The sequence below is a fragment of the Tyto alba genome, unplaced genomic scaffold (genome assembly GCF_018691265.1).
Source record: "Tyto alba isolate M040663 unplaced genomic scaffold, T.alba_DEE_v4.0 Super-Scaffold_30, whole genome shotgun sequence".
Taxonomy (NCBI): Eukaryota; Metazoa; Chordata; class Aves; order Strigiformes; family Tytonidae; genus Tyto; species Tyto alba.
Window position 1 is genome coordinate 3,663,211 of NW_024881305.1, and position 22,385 is coordinate 3,685,595.

A 22,385-nucleotide genomic window follows, 5' to 3' on the forward strand; every position below is an offset into this window, starting at 1 on the left:
ACTAGCCCCGAAGCCCATATCCAAAAAGCAGCATACAGACCGGGAAGAAGGCGACCAGTCACTCCTCAGGACTTCTCCCACCAACCACCAGGCAGCCCTCAAGTCCTCAAGCATGAGGTGGGGACTTCCTTTCTCTCTGAGCCACTTGCTCACCTTTCAGGAGCTGCTCTTTCTCCCATTCGTCATCAAAGTCCACAGAAAACATTGTCTCGGGGCTTGAACTGCAGGTAACATCTTCACCGTCAGCACCCAGACCTTGAAGAAGCTCATCCCTGGAGGCAAAGCACAGTTGGGTGTGTTCAAGTGGAGGCCACCAGGACCAGCACTGCAATCTCTGACCCTCTGGCACCAACACTAACACAGCTGGATCTGGTTGCATCCCCTGTTAGCACCCTAGAGAGGCCAAAGACTGCCAAGGGCTAGAGGTTGGGTTTCTGATGGGTGCCGCGGTCCACCGAGAGCCTCCTGGGGACACGTGGGGAGGTGAGAGCAGCACAGGCAGTGATGGGAAGGGAGCCTGCCTGCTGTGGGTGCAGGATGTCCTGAAGCTGTGCGGGCTCTGGAAGCCAGTTGCAGCCTTATTGGAAACACTGGGTTCATTTCAATGGTGAGATGGGAAGGAAAAGGGGGAAACCTGGGTTTTATAAAATCCAGATGAGCAGCTGATTATAAAGTCCAAACAAGCAGAACTTCTGCAAAACGCTGGCTGCTCAGGATCTGACAAGGCTGATGCAGCCAAGCACCAATCCCTCTAAGGCTTCCACGGCCGTGAGGCCACGCTCCCTCGATAAGGACGCTGAAGCAAGCTTTGGGCTTTGGGCCCCACGTCACCCCCACCCCAACGCTTACATCTCCAGAGCTTTGTCACCGAAAGCTTCTGGTATGGCTGTCCCCTCCTCGCTGCCTGCGTGCTGCTGGGCTGGGCTGCTGGCAGGAGCGTCCACCGCGGCCCCGGGCACCGCCAGCTCCGTGTCACGGGTGCTCAGTGTCAGGCAGCTTCTGCTCGTGCTGCTCCCCAGGGAGCCGGCGAGGCTGAGCTCCTCCAGCTGCCCCAGCAACGGCTCCGCGCTCTCCCCCTCAGCATCCTCCCAGGGCTCCCCTGGGTTGCTGTGACCCTCAACGGCGCCCAGGTCTTACCCCTCCACTCTGGGCTCCTGTGCCCCCCAAATGCTCCGTGGGAGCCCCAAAAGGCTCCTGAGGAACCGGAGCAGGGAGGGACGGCTGGGAGCCCCGGCAGCCGTTGGGGCATCCATCGGTGCCGGCGGCTCAACGGCTCAGAACTGGATTTGAATTAAACGGCCCCAAACTGCCCAGAACCCAGAGCTGCCGCACTGAGACAGTGGCAGGGATCTAAAATAAGGCTGGAGGGGGGGTAAGATGTCACCCAGGGGGGAAAAGGATGCACAACCCAGGGCTGGGAGGGGGATACAGAGCAAGCACAGCCCAGAGCTAGGGGAGAAGACGGGCCCTAAAAGGTGAAGCCTCCCTTCCACCCACAGCAACTCATTCTTACAGCGTTCCCAGCTCTGCCCCGGTTTGGCCTAGCCCTGAAACATCACACCACCAAGGGAGGGTGGGAGGAAGGGGGAATGCTCATGAAAGCACACAAGAACTCCTCCAGAAGCGCAGTACCACAGCCAAAGAGAGAAAGATAAAAAAATACTACTTCTGCAGGCAGCAGCGGAGCAAACGGCTGTTACAAGCAGCGTCTGCGTTTGCCGTCGCAGTGCGATAGGTTCACAACAGTAGTGGCAGGAACCGAAACAGCAGCAAACTCAAGGACCCGTTTTCCCTCGGCCGCTCTGGCACAGTTCCGATGGGCATCAGATGGATGGCATCTTCCTAGGACCTCGCTCTCAGGCAGGGGCATGATCTCCCCCGCAATGTTCCTGCAGTAACACTGGCGTAAAGCGGCTCTCGCTGATGTAATGAATCCCTCGCGGAGGGGAGTTCAGCTTTGCTTCTGCGCTAGGAGTTTCTTCTGGCTGGCTCTGCCAGTGTCTGCTCATCCTTGGCTCAGCTAGCCCACAAGCTGCTGGCTGCAAGAAAGGTTTTATTTCCTCAGAAGAACTCATCTAAAACTGCCATGTCATCATGACTGGTTGAAACTGAGGTTCTCCCACCCTCCAGCTGCGCCCCCCTGTTTCCTTTCCTCTGCCATCACTGGGCTCGGGTGGCCAGCACAGGGCACGGCTCCTGCAAAGCACAGACCACAGCCCTCCTCGCCTCAAAAAGTGTGTTTTGATGTCAGCCCCTTGCTCTTGCTGGCCCAAGAGGGCTGGGGATGCACAGCGGAGCGCAGCCCCCTTTCCAGCAGCAGCACAGATTAGACTACATCAACCAGCTGGTGAAACCACATCGTAAAACCCCGCGTGAACCCTGGAAGCGGAGGGTCCTCTGCAGCTGCCATCCATCTCTGATTTACACCAGCAAATACATCCCTTTATTCACACCAGCAAAAGGGCCTGCTGATGGAAGCGGGGGACATTTCACATCAGCATCAGCAATTGCAAAGCTAATGTGACAGAGCTGGTTGGGAATTTCTTCCCTATTGCTCCAACATCTTAAACCCACTGCAATAGCAAGGCCGGCCACCTGCACCAGAGCCACAAGCAGGATTCAGATGCTCATCAAATGATCTCCTAAATACTTTCTTGCCACCATCATTTCTTGATGTCTATATTGGCCATTCTCATAACAGAGCTGGTGCTTTCAAATTAATTTAGCTTTATCCCTGCTATCTCTCCCCTCTGTAGCACTCTCCAGCAGAGCCTTTTGCAGACATCGCAGCACAAGTCCCTGCTGCCCACCCACAGCTCAGTCCCCACAAGCTCCTTGCTACACTTGCTGTGGACACAGAGGAATTGCCCAAGGCTCCTGCATAGTTTATTTGCCACACCTTTTGATGCTCAATGCGATTAGAAGCAGCTATGAGTTTCATACACCTGATGCTCACCTAGTACCGCTTTCCCAGTTGTTTTTCTACAGCCATGCCACAGAGGTCTTATGCAATGTATTTGAGGTGGAAGAGAAGTGGTTTGCAAAAAGGAAGGACTTTAGATGAGATTTGCTTTTGCAAAAGTTCTCACCGATGCTGCTGCTTAATGAAGTAATACTGAGGGATGATAAATCTGAAATGGAGGGGAGACTCAGGAACAGCCCACATTGATGTAACGTGCAGAGGGAAGCACAGGACTCATCCTGCAGCAGTCAGCACATCCCGCTGTGCCAGAATTCAGCTTAAAACCTGACCACACATCACACTGGCTGCGCACCAGCACAGCCACCACCAGCACAGACCAGCAGGGACACTGGGATAACCCAGAAGTAGGGACACGCAGACCCAAACAGCCACCATTGCTACATTCACCTCCAAAACCCACCCCAAGGCTCAGTGCAGAGTTAAGGATGATGGTGAGGCCTCAATCCCCCCCCTCCAGGACCAGGAGTTTCTTTGTGAGCACACACTGGGAGGAAGGCAGACCCCTTGCTACCAGGCTGATGGGGACAGTCTCCATTAGCTGACTCCTCACCTCCTTCTGCTCCATGATTAATCTTACCTCCCTGAAAGCCATCTCTGGCCAAGGCACATCTCCCTTGCCCCCACAGTCACTGCAGGCATCCTCTCTCCATTTGCTTCACCCTCCACAACCTGCTTTTCACTGGTGTCAATCAGAAAGGCCTGCCAAGGCCAGGTCCCCAGCAGCCCCCACCTCCAAGGGGAGAGGGCATCTCTGGAGTCAGCGTGGGACCCTCTGCAGCCAGGGGCCCGTTTTCCCTGGCAAAGCTCAGCCAAGTAAGTCAAGAATTCAAAAATCTCTCTCTTGAGCTCGGAGGCAGGGAGCATCCCCCAGGGCACGTCATCCCAGGGCATGAACAGTGCTCCTACCACTGGACAGACAAGCAATTTGATAATTAGCAGGCAGGAATCTACCGGCCCCGAGCCCTTGCTTATGTGTCATTTTTCAGCACCAGCAGTGCCTGGCAGCCTCCCAAAAAACCAAGAGAGGAAAAGCAGCTTGCTGAGCCGAAAAGCCACCTCCAGAGAAGAAGCTATCTTGCTCTCCAGGGTAAATCGTGCCCTTTCTTCCAGCCACTGCGATTTTTCCTAATCTCAGCGGATTTCAAATTCCTTAAATTGCTTGATGTGAACCACCTCTGCCACCATCGACTTTTTTGTTCTGGTGGATCAGCACAGGAGTTTCCTATTAGGCACCAGAAATGCTCTAATGATGACTTTAACAGGGCTCCTGGCCCTACCTGCTGGGGAACCTGACACAGGGCAAACCGGTCGTGCTAAGAAGCCGCACCCTTAATAAAAAGGTCAGAAAATCACCGGAGAACCCCCGGAGAAGCCACCAAACTCCCCGGGGAACGGTGGCGAGCCGGGCGCTGGGATGTGCCGTCCTGCGCCCTCCCCGCACCGCTGAGCTCGGCAGAGCAGCCCCCCCCCAACCCCGCTCCCAGCAAAACCGCAGCCAGGCGATGCCCCAGCCCCCCTGAGCCCCCCGAGGAGCCCCTGAGCCCCCCCCCAGCCCCTCAGAGACCCGCTCCGCAGCCGCTTTCCCACGCTCCGGCCGGGGAAGGTGCCTCTAGAGGGAGCTGAGCCCTGCCCGGCTCCGCGCCTGCATCTATGGTCTGGGGTTGGGTTTCTCGCTTTTTTTTTTTTTTTTTTTTTTTTTCTCTCTCTCTCTCTTCTCCTTTTCCCTCCTCCTCCCCGGCCCTGCTCGCTTCCTTCCCCCGCGCCGCGCTCCGGGGAGGAGGCAGGAAGGGAGGCGGCGGGGATGGAGCAGCTCCCCGCCGGGATGCGTTAGCCCCCCGGGACACCCCGACCCGCCTGGTCCCCGCCGGGACGCGGTGAGTAGCGAGGGGGGGGGACACCCCTCCTTTCCCCCCCTCCCCATTCCCCCCCACCCCTCTCCCACCCCGGGATGGGTTATCTTTATTCACCGGGCCCGGCCGGGCGGTGCTGGGATGCACCGGGAGCCCCGGGGGGTCCCGGCAGAGCCGCGGGGCCTCATCCTGCACCACCCGGGGAACAAGGGCAACGTACCTCGGAGAAGCAGCACTCTGCTGGGCCAGGTCTCACTGCGAGCTGCTCGTTGCCTCAAAGAGGGAAAATTGCTGCTTTGATAATATTTATAATCCAAGTTTAGGTTGGTTATTTATTTATTTATTTATTTAATTTTATTTTTTTGACCTCTTGTGAGGCCGTGGTGGTGACAGCCTCTCCCGGCATCCCCGTGCCAGCGCTCAGGGTAGGGGCTCAGGGTGGACAGGCTTGCGTGAGCGGTCGGTGGGAAGAGTTGCGTCACGGCGAGGAGCGGGGTGACAACTGCCTCACCCCGCTGTGGGCTGTGACCCCAGGCCCGGGCATGGCACAAGTGGCTTTGTGGGCATCACACCCGGCAGTGCCGGGGACAACGTGGGGTTTTGGGGGGGGGGGGACCCTGGCTGTGATGGGGCTCGTGGGCCAGCTGGACCCTGGTGCCATACTGGGTGGGTAAACACCAAACTGGGCAAACTCACCTGTTTGCTCTTCCAGGCCAGGCTGGGAGGAGCGGGGCTGATCCGGCGCTGGCCGTGCAGGGGTGGCAGCGGGGCACAGGAGTCCTGCGGGCTCTCTGTCCTGGCGAGGGTTTCCTGCCCTGCATGCTGCACGATGGAATCACTCCCATGCACGGGCCCAGGGCCAGACCTGGGAAATGCTCGTCCCAGAGGATGCTCTACACATTTCCTGGAACAGGATCTTCATAATATGTCACGGGGTGACTTCAGAGCCCCACAGCCAGGCTTGTTCAGAGGGATTACAGCAGCTCGTGCAGATCCTCTCCCTTCCCACAGCCTGCAGTTCTGCCTCCTGCTCTGGGCCAGTCCCACCATCTCCCTGGCACCCAGGCACTTTCTTTTGGAGAAAAGTTGAGAGAAGTGGCGAGCATGTCATGAGAGCGTGCAGGAAATGTGTCAGAGACCTTTAAGGAAAGGAGATGAGGGTCAAATGAGAAACACTTGAGGCAAAGGTCTTATTTTATTAGGGAAGGTTGGCAGGTTCCGGGAAGGCCGATTCTTTGCATGGCATGTGCTCATTAATAAAGATAAGACTCCTGTGCCATCTTTTAACCCTTTGCAGCCTCCTACAAGAGCAAAAGGTCAGGGTGGAGCTGAATCTTTTGATTTAGACACTGGTCCCCGTAACTTGCAACTTCCTCCAAACCCTCTCTTGAGTCCTGTCTGAAGTCCTGGAGAGCCTTCATTTTCTGGAGCCTTGGGCTGTCTTTAAGCATATGGGTGTCGTATCCTCCTTCACACCCCTTCCTGCTCCCTTCCAGCATGGTATTCCCATAACAACGGAGGAATGGGGCAAATCAAAGGGGCACTGGGCTGGGAAGCAGGAGGAATGTGGGCAGCAGCACTCCTGATACTGGTGAGGATGGTCTGAGGCACTTTGACCCCCAGCACGGACTGGCAGTGAGCTACCTTGGGCATTCACTTGGTTTGCAGGAGGGGGAGTTTCGGGTGCTCCCCAGGGAGCAGGGTGGGGACCAGCAGCGTGCTGATGGGGACGTAGCTGCCGGTGCCAGACGTGCATGTGTGCAAAAGGGCTGCGGTGTCCCGTGTTGCAAGAGAAGAAAGCACTGCAAGAAACTATATTGAGAAGGAAACCGAAAATGAAACTTCCTTGTAATGACGGCCACAGTCGCAGCCTACCGCTTCCTAAGGGTTTGCCAGACAGCAAACGTGAAGAATCACATGAGTCAGCTGCTTCTCGGGCTCTGGGCTCCTGTGCACACCAGCCATCCTTCACACCGAGCAGTCATGTCTGCATCAGAAACTCCCCTGTTACTCATGGCTGAGGTCTGGGACAGAGGCAGCGTGTGAAACACGACCAGTTGCACCTACAGACCGAGCTGTAAAAGCTCCAGAGGCAGCTGAACTCTTTGGCTGGATGTATCCGCATCCTCCCCAGCGCTCAGTGCCTCCTCGGGTCGTAGCAGCGTCGAGGCCGGTAGAAATTCATAGTGCTTCGCTTGCCCACGCGCTCCAGAGAGCTGCTCCGAGTCTGGTCTTCCTCCCCCTTGCAAGGCACCGAGACCTTCCTGAGCACGGCGAGCTGCAGCTGCGGCCCTGCTGAGCGCCCGAGGAGGGGCTGGGGATGGCAGCGGAGGAAGCACGGGAGGGTTTCCTCTGTGGAGGAGGGGACCGGGGCACGTGCATCCGCTCCAAGCAGTCCCCGAGCTGTCTCCACCACGGCCCAGAGCAGAGCAAGGAGAGGAGCAGCTCTGGATCTCGGGTCTCTGCTGACCTGGGCGAGGGGGAGCCAGCTCTCCTCCCAGCTCTACCCTCGGTCCCAACTGCTGATCGTCATCACGTTTGCAGCTTTTCCTTGGATGGGGATCTTCGAGGCTGGGGAGCAAAAGGGAAATCCTGTCCTCGGAGGCGCGTAGGAAAAAACAGCATCTCCATCTGTGTGTCACTGCGGCTGAGGGTCCCTGACTGCAGCAATGCAAATATAAGATGACTTTCTAAGCCAGGCTGGTAAGCTTTGCATTTCCAGGCCCCCATCCCCACCTTGACTGCAGGCTGTACTTCACATTACTGCTTACGGTCTCAATGTATTTTTAGTTCTGAATAATCTTCAGTGTGAGGTTGTAAGCTTGGATCATGCGTCGCATAATCTTGACATAGATATCTATCTTGACATGGATATATATTTATCTATAACCAGAACTTGTAAAAATTTTTGCCTAGGATTCAGTTTAAACTTCTGGGTGTTGAAGTGTCTTCATGAATTTAGACCTGGTGCAAATCAGAAACACCCTTCAGTTTAGCCCTGTAGAAGTCTGGCTGGGGAACATGTACTGGCATGCCACGCAGCAGGCCAGGAGCTGCAGTGATCTCTCTGTAACCCTGACGGTAACCGCGTGGCCCCGCTTCCTTCTCTACAAAAACCAGGGGGTGAGGTCAGTGCACTGAGCAGAAGGGTGAAGAAGCTGAGGACTGCAGCTCGCCCTAAACCACAGCCTGGGTTTAGGATACCCTGTGAAGTTCAGGGGCAGTATGAGCTTTGCGTTTGGTTGTCATTTAACTTTCTTATTCTGAGAAGCTTAGGAGACATAAAGAACAGGAGGAATTCGAGCCTCTGTATGTAGGAAAACAGAGGGCTCATCTCTTGTAGAAGTTGTGGAAAACAAGTTGGAGGTGCTTGCTGGGAGAAACAGGCTGCAGCTCGGCGCGGCCGTGGGTTGGTTTGCTCTCGCCACGCTCTGAACCATCGTGGCTGCAGGTCGGGGCAGCAGCAGAGCCCCACGGCTCAGCTCCCGGACACATTCTTGGAGGGGCAGTCATAGAGCCCTTTGTGCTGTGATTTTTAGGTTGTTGTTTTTTTTTTTTTTGCTTTCATCCCAGTGTGAAGTCAGTCAGTGCAGGTGCTGCTGTTGTCTGGGCTGAGTGGGAGCCGGTGCAGCCCGTGGATGAGCAGGTCAGAGGATAGTTGGCAGGCTTCCACCAAGGGTGGGGAGGTGGTGAAGTGGGGTGAGTTAGGTGGCTTCCCTTTTCTGGCATATAACTGTCTGCAAACATGCTATTGAGAAGTGTTAGGAAGAGGAGAAATCTAGCCAAGGGACTTGGCCAGGAATCAGGGAGTGAGTGCCGGGAAGGGAGGAGCCAGGTCGCTGGCAGAGATAAAAGCAGGCAGCATTGCTTCTCCGAGCACTTGGCTGAGCCAAAGGGGCTTCCTGAGGCTGGCCTGGGAGGTGTGTGCAGGAGAAAAGGGGCTGCGAGGCTCCGGCGTCCCTGCTCGCTGCTCATAGCTTGGTTCATTGACTGTCTCTTGTCTTTCCAGGCAAAGCTGATCCTCCCGAGCATCTCTCTGCAATGGCCTCAGGGAACAGCGGTGACCCACCGAGGGCCCATGGACGCCGGGGGAGCAACGGGCACAGGCAGTCACAAGAGCTCAACTCAGGTAAAAAGGTTGCTGTGATATTCAGGGGAGGAAGCATTTTCAACACTTTTTTTTTTTTTTTTTTTTTTTTCTTTTCCATTCTCCTGATGTGTTTAATTGAAAAGATGGTGGGGTTTTTTTTTATACCATCAGAGCCCTTTGCAAGACTGGGATAATAAATCCTTTCCGTAAAGCTATGCTGAATTGAACTGGGAGAGCACATGCTCAATGCTTTTGGGAGAAGCTTGGCATTGGATTAGTGCGGTGGGCAGCAAGCGGGGCTTGAAAAGCACAGGAAAAATAGTGTGCAGGGAGCTGCTGGACTGGGGTACGCTGAGGCAGGCATAGGGGGGTGCCAGAGGGGTTGGGGCATGGGGCAGGTCACCCCGGCTGGCTGCGAGATGTACGTCCGGGGCCTGATCTCATTTACTTCCCCTTCCCTGAGCACGAGAGAGCGAAAGGTGCTTAATGTTCAAAACACAGAGAAAAACACCCCTTGCTGAGCAGCGCCTGGTCCCAGGCAGCTGGTTTCAGTGCTGCTGCATCGGCTGCTGGATGAAGTCAGGTCTGCCGTGTGCCTCGGCACAGCGGCGGTAAAAAGTTACAGCTCACCAACGTTCGGAAGCGGCTCAGTCCGTTCCTCGTGTGTGCCGAGCCCAGCAGACTGTGTAATTGCGTTTCACACTAATGGGTGAAACTGGGAATGGGGCCGAAAGGAACCCGGGAAAAACCTCAGCTTCTGTTTCATCCCAAAATGATAAAATGCCGCTGCACAGAAAGCTGTTGGATACAGGTGACTTCTTAACCTGTTTTGCAGGTGGACTTGTAAATACGGCTGAGTCACTGCAGCTCTGTCAATAACGGAGATTAAAAGCTATACCTAACTGTTTATGTATTTGAGCTCAGATCCAGCTCAGAGCTGTTTTATTGGCCTGATAATGTTATTTATACTCTGGTATTGCCTGGACTCCTCTCCATCTCAGAGTACCATTTGTGCTAGATCCTGCATGAATACACTGGAAGAAACAATACCCTGTCCTTTCCTTACCAAAGTCTACAAGGTATGAAAATAAATAAGAACAGTTGTTTACGTATGCTGATTTCCTGTTGAGGCCAATGAGATAATGATGTGAAAACCAGCAAGAGGAGGATCAGGCCCTGAGCTCTAACCACACTGTTGTAAAGTCACGCTTCCTGTATGCTTGCAAACACTTACTGGAAGTGCTGGTATCCCTCCACTTCCCAAAACTCAGGCGGGTCCTTCTGGAATTTGGAGGCAGGATCTCTGCACACCTCTTGGGCAGAAACCTTCTGGATTCCAGCAGGAGCAGCAATGTGCAGCTTCCACCAACACGTGCTATGGGATTACGGGGTGGAAGAAGGCTTTTGTCAACAGATATTAAGCCTGGCTTTCATTTAGGGCTCGCTTGCTCTGTTTGTTTATCTTTGGAGGCTGTAGGGAGTGAAGAGATTTATCTGCTGCTCAAGGATTTGCTCAAGCATCATTCTGAGCCCTTGTTCTACCAGCCGTTGCTTAGGTCATGGACAAGATGCTGCTGTTTCTGTCTAGGTTGGGTGGCAATTTGCACTTCTGGTGGTTTTAGGGCACTGTAGATGAAGGCAGGAGCTTCATACTCCTGACAGTACGTGATGAAGAGGAGGAGCAGTTTAGCTCATGAACAGTCACACAAAGGGGAGCAAACATTGCAGAAGGAGGGGTGGGAGGCCCAGGACCAACAGTGCTGAGCTGAGCTCAGGAAACGGGGCTCAGACTTCAGCAAAGTAGCCTTGCTCTCCTTCAGTTCTCACCTGTAACGTGGGGGTGGCAGTGCCTCCCTGCTCGGACATGCTGCCGGGGCACACACACAGCTACGGGAATGCTTTGGATAATTCCGTGGAGCCATGGACGTGGCTGTCCCCCACCCTTGCAGGCAACCATGCTGAATGCAACCCAGCCCCCTACACTGCAGAGGGGCTAGTCCATGTGATGCAAACATTGTTTATGTGGTCACACTTAGCTCCTGTGTGGTCCACGTCAGCTGGAATCCCAAAGCACTTTGAGAAAGGTGATGTATCGCTATATCCACTTATTACTACTGGGGGAATGGAGAAAGGTGTGATGCGAGCCTCTGAAAGGATGCCCGGGGTGTCAGGGTTGTGCACGGAAAGCCCAGCCACCCTGACTCACAGTTTGCAGTGTCAGATTGGCAACTGTTGTCTTCCTCAGATTACCTGGGCTTTCTCATCTGTCTGTGAGTGTTTAATACTCACGTAACATACCTAAAGAGGTGTGAGATTTGGTCCCTGGTTGTTTATCTTAGCTCTGGACTTGACGTTGCATGTGAAGCAAGTCATGAACTGATATATAGTTGCTCAGGGATGTTAGTCATGCATTTGTGAGCGTCTCCTTGTCTTCATGGCCAAGACCACCTGCAAAATGAGTAGGAGAAAATGCAAGCTGCCTGTTTAACCCTGGGTTCTCCTACATTCTGTAGAGCAACCAAAACTATTTAAACATACTTCTCTCTTGTCTGGTGCCCATGCAGTTCCTATCTCCAGCGCAGACACAGAGTATTGGGCTTCCCACTGAACTGCATCTCCCATCAATATGTGATTTCGATTTTTAAAAGAAAAACAAACGGTCATCCTTCTGATGGCTGTGCTGGGAAATAACTCTGCTATGGAATTGCCTTGTGACTCCTTTGTTCTGTCCTGCAAAAGATGCCCCAAAAAATCTTTTATGAAAAACTGGACGGGGAAGAGGGAGATACGTGGCCAGAGCTGAGATGCCCACCCATCTCGGGCATCCCACCGGGCCCAGCCTCCCTTTGCAGTTCAGTAGATTAGCAAATATGGGACAAGTCTCAGCTTGGGCAATGAAGTACCAGAGCAGAAACTTGCTGCAGTCCCCAGCCCCTGCTGCCAGCCTGTAACTGGGTGTGTTGGTGGGACACCACTGAACGTAAGAATTAAAGCAGGTTTCTTGGGTCCAGCCCAGAATCTGGACCAGAGAATCTCCCTTATTGTCAGATGAATTTCTGTCTTAAAACCAAGGGTGTTTTGCCCATTAGCTCTGCAGGGAGGCTGTTTGAGAATATTGCTCATCTTTTAGGTGGGAAGATATTTGTTCTAAAGAGCAGAATAAGGGGAAGGGCTTTGTGCTGTGCAGATGCCTCTGGGGGTGACAGTTTTCCCTTTGCCTATCTAGAAGCTCTGCTCTCGGGTGCAAGCTGTGCAGGATTATGTCAACATGATGCAGTGTCAGGTTGATCAGCCTTTGCTCCTGGATGCCATTCCTATTGACAGGCGATAAGTCTCACAAGGGGCTGCCTTGCCCGGTGGAAGCTAACCCAAATCCATAACTGCTCATCCCCTACTTGAATTGTGGCTACAAGGAGGTGGAGTTGAGCTTCCCCTCGAGGCAGAAATCTCCAGAGACGGCTCTTGGTTCCCTCTGTGCAAACAGATGCACCTCTCAGCGTAGTTACTGCCTGTCTCCTGAGCTCGAAAGGGATGCTGCCAGGTTGCATCTGTCATTATTGCAGTCTGTAGCAGGGCTATTTAGTTGTAACAAGGGCTGATGGATAACGTTGATGAGACCTGCCAGTTGTCACTGGAGCGCAGCTGCTCTCTGGGAGATGGGAACAGTGAAAAATAAAGGATCTTGCACCGAAATGCAGATGTTGCATGTTTGAGACTGGCTGGGGTCTGGTCAGTGTTGTCTGCGGTGTGGATCTGGGCAAGAGGCTGATGGGGAGGTCTGGTCTTGGTGCTGAGGGTGTACTGGGGATGGCAGGGTCGCTGTTCCATGAAGCAGAAGCGGAGCAGGTTTTCCCTCGCAGTGTGGGGGCTCACAGCAGCTCCCGAGCCCCCTAACATGGCCCCGATGACCCCACATGGAGCCCAAGGATCCCAGCGGAGCTCCAAACCACTCTCCTCCTCTCTGTTCCTGGCACTGGGAGTCCACAAGGCAAATTTAGATCCAGATCATCTTCTTCCGAGTGGAAGAAACCCAGAGGTGGTCCCAGTGGGTGCTGTGTGTTAGCACCTGGGGGATAAAATTGTGTATTCGCCTGTCCTTGTGTTACTAAAAATAGCGCTTGGAGTAATTAGAACCAGGGATATATTTTTTTTTTTTTTTGGTACATTTATTCCCTCTTTTGTTCTCGCTCTGTGTTTACCCTGCCTCTCACTGAAACTGTGAGTCAGTCGGTTTCGTTTTCGGGCTCTCGGTGGAGCGGTTGCTGGCTCCTCCAAAGGTGGGATTTATTTACCGCCAAATAAACCCATTCCCGCAAAACAAAAAACAGTCCCCTGAAAACACAGCGACCAGGGCTTGTCACTTCCCTTCACCTTTATTTACCCAACCTGAGCTCTGTGTAACCTGAGTCTCTGCACAACAGGTCCTCTCCCTTCCCCACACCCCATCCAGGGCTGGGCCCATCTCCCCGGAGCCGCACGTGGGCCATGTAGACGTGACCAGCTGAAAAAACTCTGTGACAAGTGGCACAGTGTATTTTGGAGGCTTGCATACAGGGTTTTATGGAGCAGTGTTGCCAGGACAGCTGTGTCCACCAGGCCAGATCCCACATCCCAGCTCTGGGACATTGCTCGGGCACCATCTCTGCATTGGAAAAGCAATTTCCAGTGGCCAGAGAACTGCGTGGCCAGTCTGGTGGGTGGATGTACTGGGATGCTGGAAAAAGGTTTTAGCTGGGTTGGCTGCAGTGAGCTGCGCTGCTGCTAGACAGCGTTGCTGGTGCAGACGTGTTGATCTGCAGCGTGTCACCAGCACGCCTTGCAGGACGCTCGCCTAAAGCCACAGCTCTGCAGGGTCCTGCGCTTCTGCTGTTCCCCCAAGCAGCTCGTTCACCTGGGCTTTGCACCTCGTTTGGTGTCTGTGAATCTCCACCCTGAATGGTGATACCCTGTCAAAGGAGCAGGGCTCTGATCTGTCCACACTATTTCTGTCCCCTACAAATTTTGCGTCTCGGAAAAGAATCTGGCAAGAGCTGTGTTAGCAGGACCTTAGGGCCGGCTCCCCCCGAGCCCTGCGGGGTGACTTAGCTGGGCTGCCGGCTGTTTGGGAACTGGTGCTCTAGACCAGATTGCTTCTCGAGCCAGCCGAAACCGAGCTCTAATCAAAGACATCCCGTGACAAGCCGGGTGCTTTCCCCAGGAGCGGTGTAACGCGTGTGATAAGGTATCGGTCACCATGGTACCTACGGGACCGAAACGCCTCGCCGGGGGCTCCCTGCTCCGGAGGGGGCAGGTCCTGGCCACAGCCAGACCCTCGCTGCTCCCCGAGCAGCGTGGGCGCGGGGATGTGCGTGGGGGGGGTCTCGAGCTGAGCCGTTTGCAGCCGGGCACACGCTGGCCGACGTCGGTTGTTTCTGACTCGCTTCCTGCTCGCGCGGAGCCGAGTCGGTTTTCGCGCGCTGTCGGGGCCGGGTGACGTTCCCGCACGGGCACGTTCCCCCGCTGAACCCCGAATACCTGGCGTGCCGAGCCCTGCTTGTTTACGAGCGCAGGGGAAGGAAGCTGTGGCACCCAAAACCAGCCTCAGCTCACCCCCACGACAGCCCTGGCTCCCCCCCTGCCCGGCTGCAGCCTCCCACTTGCTGTACAAGGGGCTTACTGGCTTCCATGGATGATTTTTAGCAAAGCAGGGGGTTTGGGCGTCCGCTCTCATACAGAGACAACGGGTGTGCTGGAGCAGGAGCAGGCATTCAGTTCAAACTTATCACCTGGCTGTTTATCTGCTTTCAAGCACCAAACGGGGAGGCACCTCTCTGGGCTACAGTTTACGAGTTATTCAAAAGCTCCTCTCCTTTCTGTTCCTGCCAGCAGCCCACACAGAAGTTACAAACCCTGCCCTGGCAGTGCCGCTGGTGGGTGTATGTGAGACCAGTGATGTGTGATTGAATCGGCAAGGAGCTATCTAAAATGACCAGTTTAACTTTTGCTCACCATGTCGTTGCTGATGCCGTGCAAGGGCAGGATCATTAGTGACACTGAAAAACAAGATTGTTTGCTGAGGGTTGATGGGCGGCACTGGACTGAACTTTGCCTCCCGTTGGGGTCTGAATCTGAGATTCCTGAACCTGTTTGTGCTGAGCAATGCCCTTATCGAGAGGTGAGAGAGAGCTGCCAAGCACAAGCACTTGAACATCTGGTTTGTGTTGTGACAGTCTTGTAGCTGTCTCTTGCCAAAAATGGATTCAAAAGGTGGGCCTGTGCCCCTGCGAACAAAGACCGGCTTCGAAGTTAGTTTTCTGAGAACCAATTTATATTGGATTCTTTTTGTTTTACTACAAAAGGGCAGTGTTAATACGAACAGCAAAATTTAGGCTGAAAATGAGGGAATGGTCTCTTTCCAACTTGGGAAAGGAGGAAGATGAACTTCTCCCTTGACTTTTCTTCCTCTTGTCCCTCTCAGAAGATCAGGTGGCAGAGGAGACGGAGGAGGTGTTTCGGAGCTATGCCTTCTACCGCTACCAACAGGAGAGAGAGGAGAGAGGGGAGGAGGTGCCCATGGACCCAGAGATCGTGGAGATCCAGCAGGAGCTGGGCAGGTAAAACTGGTACCAACCACACGCGCGTCCCTCAGCCCCATCCCTCGCCAGGCTCCATTACAGACCCCCCCCCCGGTCCCACTGACCTGTCCGTAATGCCGTCTTCCCTCCGGGCAGCACCGGGAGCCTGGTGGGAAGGCGCCTGGCCATCATCGGTGATGACATTAACGAGCGGTACGATGCGGAGTTTCGCTACATGCTGAAATCCTTGCAGCCCACCAAGGAGAACGCCTATGAGTACTTCACCAGAATAGCCTCCAGGTAAGGCCACCGGCTCCCTCGGCGTGGGCTGGACACCTTTTCCTGGAGAAGGCCAGGGAAGGAGAGGTCAGATGGGGTGCAATGCACTCGGTTAAACCCTTGCCCCCACCCCAGAGCAGCTGCCTGCCCGGCTCTGCCCCAGCACACAGACCCCGTCCATTCAAGCTTCACCCACCATCCCTGGGCTGAGCCCCCAACAAGCTCACCATGACGGTTGCTGTGCTTTCTGCCTGTCTGCTCTTCCTCCCGTGCACTGTTTGGACAGTCTCCACCTGACTAAACATCTCACAGTCCTTGCACAAGCTGACAGGGGTCAGAAAGTTTGGGGGGTGTGCAGCTGGGAAGTGTGGCCCGTGCATCAGTAGCCAAGTGACCATCCCAGCTCCCCTTCAGGGCTGTGACCAGCCCTGGACCACGGCAGTCTTGCTGCTGGTCCCATTGCTGCTTGCTTGATGGCGGGGAAGTCCTGGGGAGTCAGGCTTTCGGAGGCACAAAGCAAATGCAGCCGCAGGCCGTGGGGATGGGCAGGTACTCGCCGCCCTTGGCACGGTCCACGTGGACCGGGATGGGGTTAACTCAGGACGGGGGATGCTCCGGAGGCTTGCAGAGCCGGCAGCCGCCTCGCCCAGCTCACCCGCTCAAAGCGCAGCCAACGCCTGGGTACAGGTACAACTGCCTGAGGTACAGGCTTGGATCGAGGTGGCCGTCTAGGGGTTCAGCCCTCACCCCTCTCTGTAGAGAAACCAAGACACTGTGCGCATTAAATGGTTTGCCCGGGGTCATGCCGAAGACCCCTGGCAGAGCCAGGAGAGAAGCCGGGGTCTCTGGGGTCCCGGGCTCCTCTGAGCACCCCTGGCTGCAGCAGCCCTGTCCCTGCGTCCCCTCCGCTCGGTGTTTGTTGTCTAACTGCCTCTCTTCTGTCCTTTTCCTGCTCCCCTGTCCTTGGGAAGCCACGCTGCGCTGTTTTCACCACTTTGCCAGCCTGAGGCGGTTAACGCACCGCGAACAGGTAAATTAACCTCTGTCCCTCTCTTTGTGCTACCTGTTTCTCTGTTGTTTCTTCCCGGGCTCTAACTTCCCTCTCCCTCTGCGACCTGCACGGTGACAGCTCCACGCCAATGCTCTGCAGAGAAAACTGTTCCCTTCGACTGTGCAGAGACTACCAGGACAGGGCACCAGATTAAAACACGGGGCCTGAATCTACTCCGTTTACTTTTTTTACCCTTCTTGCTTGCCTTGCTGGAAATTAGGAAAAACAACTTCAAAAACTGGTCAGTGCAGTGATGCCGTTTGTGCCCACAGCAACCAAAACCTGTGTCAGGAGCAGTAGGCATCGAGTAGGCACATTTTGGAGCCTTCCGAAACCTTGGGAGCATCAGTCTTAAGGAAAGATCAGATTTTTGGCCTTGGAACGGTTTGTCTGTGGAGGAAAAGGGAAAATCCTGTTCTAACATGCTTTGTCCTTAGATATAATTAAACTTCCTTACCTTCAGGTGTGATTGCACAAGCAAGGGATGCTTTGGGGTGGGGGGTGGGGGGGTGGTAGCTCCTGCTCCGGGCTGCAGCACAGCAGCTGCTGAGCTCGCGGCAGCCCACAGCCTGACAGCTTAAACCACCACCAGTTCCAGCTTAACCTGCTTTAATACCTTTGCCTGTGAAAACCCAGGACCTCCAGGCAGCTGATGTGCCCTGCACTCAGGTGGAGACCTGAAGGAAAGGCAGGACAAGCAGGAAGGTGGCAGGTCAACAAACACCATTGCAAAGCTTCCCCTCCAGCAATTCAGAGCCTGGAGCTGTGTAGACAGGATTTGGTAATTTCCTTTTCCCTAGGACATCCCTCACCCACCTAGCTGAGGCAAATGGTGGTTTTGACCAAGACCATGTTTATTCTGCTCTGAAAGCACACCCTGGTTATGGGCAGCCACGTGTCATTTAGCCACAAAATGATGTTGCCTGTGCAGCTGGGATGCACCTCGAGGACTAGCACGGCATCCCCAGCCCTGCTCTGCAACCGGCACTGCTCGGGAGCCCGCGGCCTGGGGTGCAGAGACCAGCGAGCTCTGGGCCAGCCACAGCAGTGATTTAATCAGACCATCGGCTTCGTTTCAGCTTGTTCGAGAGCGGCATTAACTGGGGCCGGGTGATTGCGCTGCTGGGTTTTGGCTACCGCATGGCCATCCACGTCTACCAGCACGGCATACCGGGTTTCCTCCGCCGGATCGCCCGCTACGTCGCGGAATTCATGCTCCGAAACCGCATCGCCCAGTGGATCGCCCAGCAAGGAGGATGGGTGAGCCAGCGGGAGCGCGGGGCCGTCCCGGGGGGGATTCGGGGGCGAGGGGAGGCAGCGCTGCTCCGGCCGGTGAGAGGTGCAGCCTGGGGGCTCTGGCGCTGGTGGGGTGACCCGGGTGTAGGGAGAAAAGCAACCTGGCCCGGGCAGATCTAACGTGCTCTGGTTATTCTCTGTTTCTCGTTAGGTGGCTGCACTCGAGCTGGACAATGTTTACATGAAGTACATGCTGGTGGTGGTGGCCCTGGTCATGGTGGGGCATTTAGTGGTACAACGCTTCTTCAGGCCCTAACTGAGACGGGGGCAGAGGCTGGGGGGGGGTCTGGCCAAGCGCTCTCTCAAATCTCTGCTCTGCATTGACGTCCCCCAAGAGAGGGGGGATTCAAGGAACCTCCGAGAGAGAGAGCAGCTTGGACCTGTGACCCTCCCACCACAGGGCCTAGGGTCTCTGCCATCTGTGCAGACACCCCTGGGGAGCTATGGAGAGAAGCAGTGGGAGGGGGGAAGGTTCAACTCTGTTGTTTGTTTTATGCCTCACTTAGCTGCTGAGGACAGAGCATCACTGTGACGCTCCCGGCATGCAGCAGTGAGGCAGAACAGCCTCCTCTGGGCTCACAGAGGTGGTGTGATAATGCCAGTGAGTGCGTGTGCGAGGGTCTCATCCGCTCCCTGGGGCGGGTGCAGAGCTCCCCCTTCGCTGATGGCTCTAGCCCAAACCCTGCCTGCATTTGAAGAGGGATTGCAGCCTTGGCTGCTGCAAGTGTTGTCTGTAAGTCACTGGAGGGGCAAGCCAGCATTAGCCCGCGTGGGGCTTGCTTTCACCTTCCTTCTGTTCCTGAGCCTTCTCTTTCCTTTTAACAAGCATCCCTACCCCTTTTTAAAAAAAACAAGCTGACTACCTGTCCTCTGACAAGCGAGGGTAACACCTGATGGTGCTGGCAGGCAGGTTCTCCCTGCTGCAGCCTGAACCTGGAGCCCTGCAGCTCTCCCGTGGCTGATGCAGCTGCTGGGGTGCAGCCTCACCCCCCCCACCCCCCACCCCCACGAGCTCAAAGGCTGCGTGCTGGCAGACCTAGGAAGCACCAGCAGGTTTTCAAACACTAAAAAGCTGCGGGGTGACTAATGGTTGGTGTATGCAGCCTGCCCGCCTGCCCTCCCTCCAGTTCTGCTGGGGAATTTCCATTCGATAGATTTGGATGCTGGCAAACGAGTAGCCCAAGTGAGACCAGTTGGTCTCCCTTGCTCTCGGTGGGAAGCGCTGAAGTTACATCCCATCCCTGCATCAGCTCTTTGCCTTCTGAGCTCAGCTGGGCAGGATGGTGTGGGCATGTACAGGAATGCAGTGTTTTATAGCTGCCCAGACAGCAGGGCCCAGCCTCTTCTGGGCACAGTGTCTTTGGGAAGTGACTTCACCTTGTTCTGTTTGTGACTAATGCTTGAGCATGACTTCTGGGGGAGGGAAGGAAGCAGGCTCCATTCTCCCATCTCAAATCTTTCTGACTTTTGCAAAACAGGGAGAGCATCCCAGCATGGACCTCGTGGTTTAGCGCTGTTCTTTTTACTCCAGGTGACCCTGTAAGGCTTGAAACCATGACTGGCCCTGTCTAAGCCAAACTCATCCTTTTCTAGCATCACTCACCTCCTAGAGCAGGTCAGCCAGCTGGGGAGGGAGCCAGAGGGACCTTGGAGGTAGGAAATGAGCAGCGGGTCCTATGTCTGGGCTCCTCTCCTAATGCAGACAGAGCTCTTCTGGGCTGGAGAATGGGACAAGGGGAGTCGCAGTATTGTAGCCCTGAGCAGGCTGAGCCCCCCTGCCCTCTGGGGCATCTCCCCGATGGCTGGAGCAGGGAACTTGCCTGGTGTTGCTACCGCGAAACGAGCCGAGCGACCACAGCTGACAGAGCTCTGACTCAGGGATCACCGAACCGGGGCAGAGCCCGGCTCGCCCGCAGCCCCGCCTGGTGTCACCCACCGCGAGAGCCCAAGGGGGGCAGAGCCCCTCAGAGCAGCCCATCTGCAGCACAGGTGTTCCTGACACACAGCTATCTAACCTGGTTTTAAAGCCCTCCAGTATTGCCTCCCCATATTGCCGATTCCTACATTAATCTTTACCTTCAGATATATATTTTTTTTTTTTCCCTCAACTTCTCTCCCTTGCTGCAGTTTAAGCTTGTTACTGCATGTCCTGTCCAAGCACGGACAGGACACCTTGCATCCTTTCTCTTTGCAGCTGCACAGGCTTAGCAGGACCAGCCATAATCTTACATCCCTTATTTAACATAAGAAGAGCAACCTTTCTAGCCTATTTCCATATCAGGGTCTTTCTGTGCTTATCATTTTGACCCTGACTCTTTCTGCAGTATCCCTTTTCCTGGTGGAGTGCCCTGGACTGTGCTTAATAGAAAGGCATTAAAATATTTGCTATAATACTCCTCTTCTCTCTTTATATATATATATATATATATATGTATCTGTTTTGGTTGCTTTATTTGTTTTATCTGTGCTGACCGGCACAGATCTCCAGTGGATTGTCCATGCTCAGGTTTTGTGGCTGTGCCACCTCTCTCTGAGCAGCCGAATGCCCAGCTAGCTCATTTGTCCTCTTGCCAGTGTACTTCTTTGCATTTATCCACACACAACTTCTTTTACCATCGTGCCACCTGTTCACCCATCTTGAGCAGATCTCAAGATCAAGACTCTTTTCTGGTGTGAACCAGTTTAACCAACTTAATATCTGCAGTTTCCCATCCCCGCTCCTTACCTTCTTCTCTGGGTGAAGACACCACCAGATGGAGCCTTTTTGCCACGATGAAAATGAACTGCTAATTGTTATTTTTCCTTTTCTCTTAATCAGCCACATTATTAACCTGTCACTGTACTCTAAGCTAGTTCTCTGGCTTGGTTGTGTCTGCATCAGGACTTTTTCAGAGGACCTTGGCAAGAAAACAGTACATCAACTTTTATTCACTACTTCACCAACACACTCCAAGAACTCTAATAGATTGGAGAAAACTTTTGCTTGTACAAAAAGCCACGTTGCTTGTAATTTATTATCATCTTCCAGATAAAGTGTTCCACCTTGCAAGCCAAATTCAGCTGTAAGGCCAGCAAAAAAAAAAAAAAAAAAAAAGAACATTTTTCAGCTTTATGGTAGATGATGAAGCCTTAGAAAAGTCTGTGATATCAGGACAGAGAAGAGAAATTTTAAAATAGGTGCTGTAGCAAAGGCAAGTTTCCATTTTATCCGTTTTCTCAGGGGATTTGCAGGGAGGATTGTCTCAGGATGTCAGCATATTGTCTCCACCTGCTCTCACCTCTCCCAGCCTCCTGACACTGGTTACTAAGTGGAAAAAAGCTTCAACTGGGACTGTGAATGGGTGTCTGGTCTGTAGTACTGTGTCCTGTCACTGGATGGCAACAGCACTGCAGGCACAGCCACCTGGGTGCTGGCTCTGAGGGCAGAGCAGGGCTGAGCTCCCACGGGAAGGGAAAAACCTCCTTTCCAGGTCCCCCTCTTTGTCCAGGTGACCTCAGTACCCATCAGCTGTGAGTCTGCACACCCAGAGCTGTGGGTACGCGCCGTGCTCTGACCCATAGCAAGGGCAGGTGTCACTGGTTTGTACTGGACTGCTGTTGGGGAAAGTGCCGAGTGCTTCAGGGGTCAGGAACAGGCTCCAGCAGGGTTAGATTTGCTGGGATCAGAGCAGACCAAGATGCAAAGGCTTGGCCCTCCCCAGAAGCTGATGCTCTTTGTAGGGTTGGTGGGTCTTCTCTAGAGAGCCACAGCAGGTATCTACCTCGAAGCCCCACTCGGCAGAGTTTGGGCAGGGGCCTGGACAAGGTACCACAGGCCACCTTGACTACATGCAGAAGGCTTCGGCTCTCAGGCTGGCAGTGCCAGGAGCCATTTTTACAAAACAAAACAAACAAACAAAAGTACATCTCTGCTATAGAAGCAAGAGATCTAGATAAAACTACATTCTTAGAATAACCCCAAACTTCCCTTACAGGGCTGAATCAGCCACTATTCTGCAAAGAAAAAGCCCTGATCAGCTACAGTATTTTTAGCCAGTAAGCTTTGTTTAACTGCCTACCCAGTCGCATATCGGACCTTGTACAAAAGCAAGTCTATCTGATGCACTGAATAGCAGGCTCTCCCTGCTGCCACCTTCCTAGCCACTGGTGCTACTGGGGCATGACTGCCCCCGAGGCTTCGGCTTCTTCCTCTGAGCAAGGGAAACAAGGGCAGGAAGCCTTCAACTGGAAAACAAAGGCAAAAGATGAGGAGAAGGCTCTGCCGTGGCTGTTCACAAGGAGG

At 54.3% G+C, this 22,385-nt stretch overlaps 1 protein-coding gene across 2 annotated transcripts; it reads left to right on the forward strand.

Moving 5' to 3' along the window:
• The first annotated feature begins 4,696 nt into the window (after positions 1–4,696).
• BAK1 (BCL2 antagonist/killer 1) lies at positions 4,697–20,496 on the forward strand. Of its 2 annotated transcripts, none has more exons than XM_042800104.1 (6): positions 4,697–4,857; positions 8,843–8,962; positions 15,381–15,516; positions 15,634–15,777; positions 17,887–18,067; positions 18,255–20,496. In XM_042800104.1, exons 2-6 carry the CDS (start codon positions 8,875–8,877, stop codon positions 18,357–18,359), a joined length of 654 nt encoding a protein of 217 aa, XP_042656038.1. In that variant the 5' UTR covers positions 4,697–4,857; positions 8,843–8,874; the 3' UTR covers positions 18,360–20,496. The 2 variants fall into 2 exon arrangements, with proteins under 2 accessions (XP_042656038.1, XP_042656039.1); XM_042800105.1 differs by lacking the exon at positions 4,697–4,857 and adding an exon at positions 7,369–7,536.
• Positions 20,497–22,385: the final 1,889 nt, after the last annotated feature.

Bases quoted from the DNA above. Each gene is read 5' to 3' on its own strand.
- BAK1 (XM_042800104.1), top strand. From the start codon at position 8,875: ATGGCCTCAGGGAACAGCGGTGACCCACCGAGGGCCCATGGACGCCGG. The intron at 8,963-15,380 runs GTAAAAAGGTTG...TGTCCCTCTCAG, and splicing joins GTCACAAGAGCTCAACTCAG to AAGATCAGGTGGCAGAGGAG. The intron at 15,517-15,633 runs GTAAAACTGGTA...CCCTCCGGGCAG, and splicing joins ATCCAGCAGGAGCTGGGCAG to CACCGGGAGCCTGGTGGGAA.